We start from the raw sequence: 10,963 nt of genomic DNA, 5'->3' as shown, positions 1-10,963 counted from the left end.
TCCTATGCTAGCAAACTTGAGTTATTAGGTCAACACTGTATTGAAGTTATGGCTCATACATCACTTACCTCATTTTTAAACTGGCAGTGCCACTGATTTGAATGTGAAAGATAGAATCTGAATAAAAAATTTTAAAACATCAAACAGACTCCCGTCGGAAAAATTGCTCACGAATGAAAAGCAAAATATGCAGACTTCTGAACGTTATCAGCGGCCACGTGGAGTCAAAACGTTTAAACGTTTTTTTAAAAGAGCAAATCTGCATGTTCTCTTTTCAACAGTTTTTTTAAGGTTTTTTGCTTGGTTTTCAAAAGAAACTCGCCTTCTCCTTAATAAGCTCATTGCTTGAACCCATTTGTGAGGATCTTATATTAGGTTCTGACTGATTATAATATCTTAGCTATCATAAAAAAAGAGTGAGATTGGCAGGACCTCTTAGTTATCAATATCCACTTAGTGTAACAAAAATTAGGTCTAATTTCTGAAAATTTATTTCTCGCTCATGGGAGCTAAAAATTTTCCTCAATTTCGCCCCTGGTATAACTGATACTCACTTAGACTGTCATTACACGCACATTAGCCGTGATAATGCAAAACATTCGAACAGACCATAAGCGCCCCTAGGGAATTCGTAAATTTATAATGCTAAACGATCCGCCTAAAATCGTTCGAATTGTTTCCGTCTAAATAGTATGTCGATTAGCTTGTCAAAAAACTCGCAGTTTTTCTACTAAGCTCTGCTTTTAGATATAATTATGTTGTTATATCGGAGTATGACTAATAATAGTCGTTATTTATCATTAAAATTAACTAAGCTCAATAGGACCTCAAAATTATCTATATCTCGCTTATATGACCAAACATTTCTCCCTATTTTTGAAAAATTGTCTCTCAACCAAAGGAGCTAAATATGTAACTTGAAAGTTGTCTTGTAGAAAATCGGGTTTCCTTTTATTTGGCGCTAGCATAACTGTGCCACTCATCAATTTTGTTCCGTGAATTCTATGACTCAGCAATTCCATACGTACGTCTGACGCCATTTTTCCTATGCTAGCAAACTTGAGTTATTAGGTCAACACTGTATTGAGGTTTTTGCTCATACATGACTTAACTCGTTTTAAAACTGGTATGTGCCACTGATTTAGATGTGAAGGATAGGATAATAACTTAAAAAATATTAAACAGACTCCCGTCGGAAAAATTCCTCTCGAATGAAAAGCAAAATATGCAGACTTCTGAACGTTATCATCAGCCCTGTGGAGTCAAATGGTTTAAGCGTTTTTTACAAGAGCAAATCTACATGTGTCTTTTCGACAGTTTTTTCAAGGTTTTTAGCTTGGTTTGCAAGAAACTCGCATTCTCCTTAATAAGCTCATTGCTTAAACAAATTTGTGAGGATCTGACTGATGGCTCTGACTGATTATAATCTCTTAGTTATCATAAAAACAAGAGTCTGAGTTCAGCAGGACCTCTAAGTTATCAATATCCACTTAGTGTAACAAAAACCAGGTCTAATTTTTTTGAAAATTTATTTCTCGCTCATGGAAGCTAAAAATTTAACTTCAAAGTTTTCTTATAGAAGTTGGTTTTCCTCAATTTTGCCCCTGGCATAACTGTACTACTCAATTAGACTGATTATAGAAAGATTTGATCAGAAAAAAATTACAAAAAACTGATGCAAATTAAAATTGCCGTTCAATTCGTTTTTTTCAAACACCTACCGCGAATTATGACTACTTCTGATCACTATCAGTGGTCCTGTGGAGTCAATATTTATAACATAAGACGATGTAATTGATTTCTTTTCAACTGATATCATAATAGTGTGTCTTCTAGTTTGACGAAAAACACGCATTCTTTCTAATAAGTTCTTTGTTCATTTATCTATTTACGCTAGTCCTACATCGGACTATGACTGATTATATTCTACTAGTTATCATCAATAAAAGTGTCTCAGCTTGGTAGAAACTCAAAGTTATCAATATCTAGCCCGTGTAACAAAAAACTTGTCCCCATTTTCCAAAATTTCTGCCTCGCTCAAGATCTAAAAATTTAACTTAAGTTGTCTTATGAAAGTTGCCTCTTCTCGTTTTTCGGCGCTGTCATAGCTGTACTACTCAATTAGATTATGAGTATCTGAAGGATTTTAGTATATCAAATTTGTGATACATTAGAAAATCTCCTCTGACTTGGGACGGCATTTTTCCAGATTTTCCAGTACAACACAGTTACAGAACTATCACACAATTTTTTTCTCAGAAAACGTCTAACCAAAATCAGGAAATTCGGGCAAGTCTGCAAATCATGTGGCAGCAAAAAACATGTTACATTGCCCAATTTTACAAAACATGAGTTGAAGAAATTGTACACTCGTCTTCAGAAAGTTTGTTTTATGAACTAGACTATGACAGAAAGTTGATAGGAAGCTTCGAGGTTGGGTTTAAAATTTGTTTTAAGGTTGGGTTTAAAGGTGAAGATTAAAATTTTCTTTGCCCTTCAGACTGTCGAGAAACATACCAAGCAATGATAACTACTCAAATGCTGACTTGAAGGACATGGACAACTGGGATCGGCTGCTGAACCGGTTTTTCGGGCTTAAATAGAGCATGTTAAACCGCGTGCAAAAAAAGCTTTGCAAAAAATCGAACACGATGTCTTGTTTGGTGAACATTATAAAGTGTTTCTTTGCGCACATACAAATTTGCCAATCTGACGTATAACAAAAAATTTTGTGGCGCAGTTTTTTTCAACAGAAGTTTTGTAAAGGAGATGAGTCAAAATTAAATGATACCAAGCACCCGCCAGTATATATGGTTTTCTCGGATGTAATGCAGGAATCCCGTATGCCTCCTGAAATGTCAACAGGTACGTTTTCATGCATTGTTAGCCAGCTGAGGTAGAAAACAAGTTTTGATCATGGTGTATTGGCAACCATGAAAATCCCATCGTGGAGTTCTTGGCAACCATTGAAATGTCATACATGGTTTTCTTGGCCTTGGCAACCATAGCAAGATCAAGCAGGAACTTTTTTCATAGCCTCTATGGCTCTTGGATATGGTGACGCAGAATATTCATCCCGGGTGGAACTCTCCATCACAACTAGCACTATTAGATAGGAGAGAATATCAATTGCAAACAAAATTATTGTACTTCGGATAACTAACTGCAATATTTTCCCGTTTGATCAGAGACTCCAAGTCCTCTTTGCTCAAATTTAGGAACTCATCATGCTTCATCACATCCACAAAATTCTGACATATGAACTTCTCAGCTGACTTTGAGAGTTCAGCACAGTTGTGTGTATCGGCAAATACCTTGATTCCCAGACAATTTGAGGAATCTAGTTGACGTTCTAAGAACTCGCAGCAGGCTTGTTGAATTGCTAAAAAAACAAGTCAAGCCCCTCAATAACTCAGCAAAAATTATAGAAATGAAAATAGAAACAGAGTAAAGGGAAATAGAGTAGCAGAAATCCGTTCAGAATCTGGACGGCTTTCCATATACTACACTCCTTCATGTATTTGATTAATACTATCAATTTATTCACACACCCAACTGCTTAACACTATACTGTATGCAAAAGGAAAATTTCCGTGAAATTATTAAAAACAATAACCTCAAAGCTCACTACGGCTTAGCTATCAACCAATCAGAGTATGATCACTAACTGTGTAGCTGCAGCAGTGAGGCAGCAGGAAGAAGTTCCTGTACGTTCTCTGCGTTGACTGTAATTGGCTCCGCATAGACATAGTCCAATATAATTTTCATCACACCAGGTGACACATTCTTGATTGGCACTGAGGTTCGCATTGATTCACACATCTGAATAAACAACAAATAGGTAAACAGGGGCAATATTAATAAACATACCCGGCAGATTGCCGGAAAATAGCCGCCGTTGATTCCAATAAGCATGATTGGGATTTAACGAATAGAATATATTAAAAAAAAGATTTTTGTACAAAAATATTTTTTAAGTCCGATTTATTTCGATGGCATTTCGTAATTGAACATACTTCTGTTTCTTAGAGAGAGGCTACAGGGGCTACTATCAACACCAATAAGCATTAGAGGTGGTAACTAAGACTTATAGGAACGACGTTCAAATAGCGGGCATCTAAAATTGGGCTTTATGGGTTTATCCCGTTTCTATTTCTGACTTCAATTTTTTATACCGACTCTGTTCATTTTGAATTGCTTTGCTTAGCAACTGATGTTCAAATTCACTTTTAGCAGAATGAGAGAAGAGAGAAACTAGCCTAGAGAAGTCAAAAAGATTTCACGCAAAATGTCGAAAAAGCGGCAAAATGGTAAAGCGAAAAAAAGTTTGACGAAGTAAAAAAACATAGCAGGACAAGTCCTGACGTACAATTCAAAGAATTTTCCTTGACTTAACGAACAACTAGACCTAGAACAGACAATGAGTGAATTGGGAAGACCATTTCTAAAAAAAACAGATAAAAAAACAAAAAAAAAACAGAAAATCAATGTCAAAATGCTGCTAGCGAGAACAAAAAACCACTAGTAAGATAGGTAATTTTGATTCTAACAAAAAACTAGGTCCAGAATGAGCTCTAAATGGATTGGGAAAACTATTTAGAAAAAAATCCGATTCAAAAAATCGAAAAAACAGTAAAAATAAGAGTGAAATTGCCGCATGTGAACAAAAAACCACTACCGAGAAACCGAATTTTTGTTCAAACACCGTTTTCTCACTCTACTTTAAAATTAGAGCGAAAAAAATTCACGACGCAAAACCACTCGCTTTTTCGCTCCATTTCCTGTTTCGGCGTGACCAAAATCACCACTCCAATTTGACTTCAAAAATCATGAAAATGTGTGAACAGATCTTAAAAAAAAAACATAGCCGGAAGAATTCCGGAAACGACTCGAAGGAAAAAACGAACGCCCCTAACAAACATAAAACTTATTCTTCTGATTGACCACAATAACTAACATAATGCTTATCCTACTGAATAACACATGTCACTTTAAAACAAAAAAAAAGAAAAAGAACAATGAAAAAATGACTGACCAGAAAAGACGATAAAGCACGTGATAAAAATTTTACATTGAGTTGCAAGTTTAAAAACAATTTATGGCGAAAACCCGTGAAATAGGTTTAGTTTAATTTTGTTGAATCACTGCTATTTGAGACAAAAACCAAACACAAATTTCAAGTAGAATAAACGAAAGTAAAAGAAAGGAAATGAAAAACAAAACCAAAAATACTTTGTAAAAACAAAAAAAAATTGGCCAAAAATAATGAATCAAATACCATTATGCTGAAATCAAATCATTATTTCAAAAAACTTTTAATACTACATCTGGTCAAGTGTCCACCAATCCAAATCATTGTTTATTTATATGAGTAAAAACGAAGAACGAAAAAAATAGAAAAAAAGTTAGTGTTTATGAAAAGTTAGTGATATTTGTCACTGAAAAGTGCACTAAATATATTTCAACAAAACCTCTAGAAAAGCTCCTATCAAAAGCTAGACCACTAAAAACTAGCAAAAAGCAGACAATCAGAAGAACTTAGCAAAAGTTCAAAAAAAAACACGAAAATTTGCGGAACGCTTCATAAAAGTTTCTCAATTATCTTTAACAAAATGATTCAAAACTGAAATCAAAATCATCAACACGCATCAAGGTCAACTAATTTGGACTATAGGCATCCCCAAATTCTATAAAAAATTGAAGAACACAAAGGACATTTAAAAAAATTGAAAAAAAAAATCATAGAAAAAATTGAGCTTTTTTTTAATTTCACGGGAGCACATAGACCCAAAAAACGTTAATTGGAGCGAATTAGTACTGGAAGACTTCGAAAAAATAGGAAAGTCGAATAGGCTGAAAAATTTTTCTAAGTTTAGAAAAAAAACGAAAAACAGCAAAAAATTAAGAAAAATAATTCAAAATTTTTCAGTTTATTGTCATTTTTCTAAACAAAAATATCGTTTCCAACCTAAGAGAATGTAATCACTTGGTATCTAAAAACTCAGTTACCAACATGCGTCTATTCAAAGCCATTACAAAGCATTATAACAAAACAAAACGCAAAAAATTGCTAAAATTCGCCTAAAATTCAGCAAAATAGCTGAAAAACCAGCAAAATGGTATAAAAATCTTATTAATGACCAAAAACTTGCGAACCACAATTAAAACAACCCTAAGCATCACACAATATCATAATCAGACCTCTAAACCAAAAAAATAACAAAAAAACGGTTTTAAAAAGCCGCACGTGAACAAAAAAAAATTCGCTCGCTTAGAGAAAATTTTTTCACACATCAATTTATCGCTCTCTCAAAAACAGCGGTGTGAACAAAAACCACTCTCTTTTCGCTCCACTGTTCAATTTTGTTCAGCACAAAAACCACTCCAAATTTTTTCACGCGTTTCATTTCCCGCTTTAAAAATCACTCCAATAAAATTGATTAAAAAAAAGGACTTCTCCAATACTCCTCTTCGAGTCGTAAAAAAGACAGCGCCCCAACACAATTCAAATTCTTTGAATTGTAAAAAAAATACGAGCGCAATAATAGCCGGCTGAGAAGATGAGGGCGGCTATTAAAAACAATATTTCAAAAAGTAAACAGATAAAAATTGGTAAACACGAAAACAACCAACAATACAAAATTTTCTGATTAACGGAGAGATAATGTGAAGTTTATTTGAAACCTTATTGCCACCAAAGCATAGAAAACTAAAAGGATACAAAAAATTGACATTTTTGACTATTCACTCCGTTTTGCTTTCAGGTGCAAATGAATAATCAAACCAATTTCAATCGCCGAATCTTTAAGCTCCAAAATACAGCAACAAAACGTATATTTTCATTTAAAACCCATTGTGGTAAGTTCGAATGAAAAGAATAAACAAATATTAAGGGAGATTTTCCGTCGAATTTTTCATTGAAGATTTCCATGCATCAAATGTCAGAGATAGCCCGACATAGAACTGCAATACCAGCATGCAATGCAACCATGTATATTTATTTTACAGAAAACGATTTAAAAAATGACTAATGCAGCAAAATGAAGAAAATAAGCTTCTAAACTACAATAATGTAGCCGTGTAATCAGCATGGAAAAGTTATCAAAACTGCGATAATGATTTAGAATCTGGAATTAAATTTAAGAAATGCTTATGGGAGACTTACGGACTTACGAGCAAACACAATTTTGATTGCTTTCGTCTTTAATTTTAAAACGCTTTCATTTTCGCCCCAAGCTTAGATTTAACTGGCCAGATCCACTGGTCCCCAATGGATAGCCTCGAAGATTCGAACTGTCGTGAATTTCTAATAGCTTTACAGTGTTGTATGAATTTTTGGGCTTTTTAATCAGTTTTCAAATTTGTTTCCAGTGTTGATCAATCAATGGGCAAAATTCAACTTATAGCGACTGCTCGTTGACATCACTGCTTGAAAATTCGAATTTTTCTCGAGAACATTTTGTACAGAAAAGCCATATTATTATGAAAATCTCACCTCCAAAAAATCCAAAAACCCCATCAAGTTTTTACTCAGCAATATGAAACAAATAATTTCTTTCTCCAAAAAAATATTTCAAATGATAGTCAAATTGACAGCAAAAGGAAAAGCAATATCATTACCTCATTATGATGTCGAGAAAAAGGACATCTGTCAGAAAACTTTGGCAAACCAGATACACAAAGGAAAACGCGTACTTGGTAGCGGTCACTATATAATGTATACTTTTGGAGGTCACGAATAAAAGAAGTGACCTCCAAAAACGTTCTGACAAATCATTAAAGACCTCGACGGACACATTTTCCTTTGTCTTCATTTATTATCCGAGCGACATTCCTTTCGATTGGTTCAGTGTCAAAACTTGAGAAAAACGACGAAAGCCACCTTCGGGCGCTGCAATTACCACATATTTCTGAACTTGCAGATTTTTTTCCAAAGTTTTGAAGGACACATTCTGAAGGATGGTAAAAACAATTCAAAACTAATTCAAGCGATTTTGGTAATTTGTAAACCTCTTTTAAATTACCTGTATAGTTTTTTAAGAATTTTTGACCTATAATCAGACATAAACCGACTAACATCGAACAAATTGCTCTCGAACGACTGATGAGGCAAACAATTTAGAAGGGCGCGTAGGCTAGAGAAACTTTATTGATGCAAAAACTTGTGACCAGTGAGAGTTTCAAACCGCCGACCAACCGGTAAAGAATCATAGACATTAACCACTAAGTTAAACGGGCTATGCACGTTCATCTCTTATTTTAGCGAGAAACTTAATTCGTGAATGCTCGCAATTGAAATCACTCAAGAAAGTCCAGCGTGAAAAGTCATTCGAGAAGTAAATAAAAAGAAGAATGTTTTAGAACATGGTCAGGCAAAAATTTTACATAAAAAGACACACAGACTTTTACAATAATTGCTTAAAACTTCGTTCTAGAGCAACCCTAAATTGAGAAATTTTGAATAAATATTTATGTTTCTTCTCAAAACGCGAAGGATTCTCAATACGCCCCTAACAGTTTTTTCAGACATTTTTCGTTTTTAAGTACCCTAAATCACTACTCCTGATAAAGTCTTAGGAGGAAAATTATCGTAAAGTAAGTGTTTGCGGAAAACATCAAAAATATTTCAAAACTTCAAAAATAAGGTCAAAATTTTTTAATAAAGAATTGATGAACTAAACACAAAACCGTTCCCAGCAATCAGCCTGCAATTCAGGGTTGTCAAGTGTAACCTTTATGAAACAAAAAACATCAAACTGAATAACGAAGGAGATCATAAAAATTGAAGAAATATGGTCACTAGTGTTACATTGGCCGCCTTAGGATTTTTGTGGGCATCAATGTTGATGACAACTAGTAAACCCTAAAAAGACAACAAAAATCAATCAAGTTTAATGAAAACGTCAATCCAGGAGAGTTCCTATCCAAAAACGATAGGGATCTCCTGCCCGCAGCAAAAAAGGCAAATTTTATGTTTTCAGACAGTGCATTACTTTTAATTAATACAGCAATTTGCAATTTATTGAAACTATCTTAATATTCTATATTCTCAGAATTCTGGAGTTTCATCAAGCTCAGTTAGATGCATGCAAACAAATAGATTACTAACTGTGTTCGTGAACATTGCTCTGAAGTAGTCTGAACATGATGCAAGCAGAACCCGATGGGCAGGGAACCTCTCGTAGTCTACAACTAGCTCAACGTCACAGAGGGCATTGAGTTTGCGCAGCTGGTTCATTGATCTGATGACTTCTTTGGCTTGGCTGTCTGATATAAAATGGCATAACTCCATGCTCCAGCCCCACATGCAGTCTGAAAATTACCTTTACCCAATAATTATCTCCACCATTAGATCTCATTCAAAGAGACATGCGTCATTCAGAGTGCTGAGATCGTTTAGCATCCTCTTCTGTATTGCTCAAAAAATTTTAACCAGAAACACCGGCTTTTACTGGAAGTTCTGTCCACACTCGAAAACCAGCCTGGTAGCTCTTATACATCAAAGTCTTTTTTATAAAAATGACGTGGAAGCTCTACTAAAGCTCTGCAGAATAATGTAAAATCATGATGCCTATCGAAACAACACCGCATGGAAGTCTGACCTGACCGGCTGAGGGAAGCTAGCGTTACTGCGTGGCGGTTCAGAAACCCTAAAATCGCCCTCCCCATAATAATTTCAATCCTCAACGGCTTGGGCTAAACGTACATTTAGAACATACAAAAACTCTAAGTGCCCGAGGACCTAATGCCCCCGAGGCTTTCCCAGTTTATCCCATTTTTGAAGACCGAATCTTAAATGATTAGACGAAAGATTACTCAAGCCAAATTCTTCCTAAACTTCTGAGAATAATTAATGAAGCGGAACCTAGAAATGCTCATTCCCAATTTGGCCATGCACTCCCGAATGTTATTGTGAAATATTCTGTGCTCTATTAAATTTATTCTGGATATAAGGCAACATAACATACTCACATCGATATAGCATACTATGCAAATGGGAAGAAACTTCAATAATTTGTCTGAATGATAACGATAATGAAAATAATTCCGTTAAACTTCATTCAATATCTCCCTCGTGAGATATTGGTGAAAAGACCCGAGAAAATCTATTCACAGTTACAGTGGCGTTATTGCTCCAATCCTCCAAATTTATTTGAGAGTAAAGCACTTTACACCAGCCCAACTTATTTCGGTCAATATCTTCTGCTTAAAGTAGTATCATTAGAAAGCTCTTGAAAGAGTCAATCGATCTCTGAAAAGATTTTTCAAAAGATCGTCGAGGGTAGGGCTGCGAAGTCTAAATCGAGGGGGTTCAAATCGCCAGGTGGAGGGTGGACAATGGGAGCGTTGAGGGAGATGAAGGCGGGGGGGGGGGGAGGGGGTGTTCACACCATGAAAATGTCTCCTCAAAACAGTTTTGGTGAATCGCATTCGTAGAGTATAGTAAGGCGTAGGGCTCTAAGAGAACTTAATGCCCTCAGAGCGCCACCTGTTATTCCGTTTATTCCAACTCTACACGGCGTAGTCCAGTGGTCAGAGACCTGAGCTGGTATAAAAACTTGTTACGCCTCCTGGTCAAACAAATTACCAAGTCATTCACTCTTCTATATTGTCATGGTTAGTAAGATCGGTTGTTTAAAAAATGGCAGATTTAACTTTTACATTTTTGACGTACTTTAAATTTTTGACGCACTTTATGTTAACATAGCTTCTGCTTTGAATTAGGGAATGCAAAGAAAAAGCTAGAAACCCAATTTTCGCATTCTTGATAGCATAGCCGGCAGATTGCCGGAAAATAGCCGCAATAGACGCCTGTGGCCTTCCATGGAATTGAAACAACTAAAGAAATAAGATAAACAGATTTGACCACCAGTTCATTGATACACCACTAGACTTTTTTGGTTAGATTCGGACTGTCATTTTATGAGACACATACTATATAAGGAAAAAGCCCTAAGAGCTT

At 35.3% G+C, this 10,963-nt stretch overlaps 1 protein-coding gene across 1 annotated transcript; it reads right to left on the bottom strand.

Moving 5' to 3' along the window:
• Positions 1-2,788: 2,788 nt before the first annotated feature.
• Positions 2,789-9,342, bottom strand: LOC142348309 (kelch-like protein 12). Its single transcript, XM_075399611.1, has 3 exons — positions 9,110-9,342; positions 3,669-3,822; positions 2,789-3,382 (listed from the first exon to the last, which is right to left on the bottom strand). The coding sequence occupies exons 1-3, from the start codon at positions 9,305-9,307 to the stop codon at positions 3,126-3,128; spliced, it is 609 nt and encodes a 202-aa protein (XP_075255726.1). The 5' UTR covers positions 9,308-9,342; the 3' UTR covers positions 2,789-3,125.
• Positions 9,343-10,963: the final 1,621 nt, after the last annotated feature.

The sequence above is a fragment of the Convolutriloba macropyga genome, chromosome 10 (assembly GCF_964194025.1).
Source record: "Convolutriloba macropyga chromosome 10, txConMacr16.3, whole genome shotgun sequence".
Classification (NCBI taxonomy): domain Eukaryota; kingdom Metazoa; phylum Xenacoelomorpha; order Acoela; family Convolutidae; genus Convolutriloba; species Convolutriloba macropyga.
This window is presented reverse-complemented; position numbering and strand designations above follow the sequence as displayed.

What these genes read in the sequence shown, in the direction of transcription:
- LOC142348309 (XM_075399611.1), bottom strand. Translation starts at nt 9,307, where the DNA reads ATGTGGGGCTGGAGCATGGAGTTATGCCATTTTATATCAGACAGCCAA. An exon ending in GAGCAATGTTCACGAACACA is followed by an intron (nt 3,823 to 9,109) that starts GTTAGTAATCTA and finishes TTGTTTATTCAG; the next exon opens with ATGTGTGAATCAATGCGAAC. An exon ending in CTCACTGCTGCAGCTACACA is followed by an intron (nt 3,383 to 3,668) that starts GTTAGTGATCAT and finishes TTGTTTTTTTAG; the next exon opens with CAATTCAACAAGCCTGCTGC.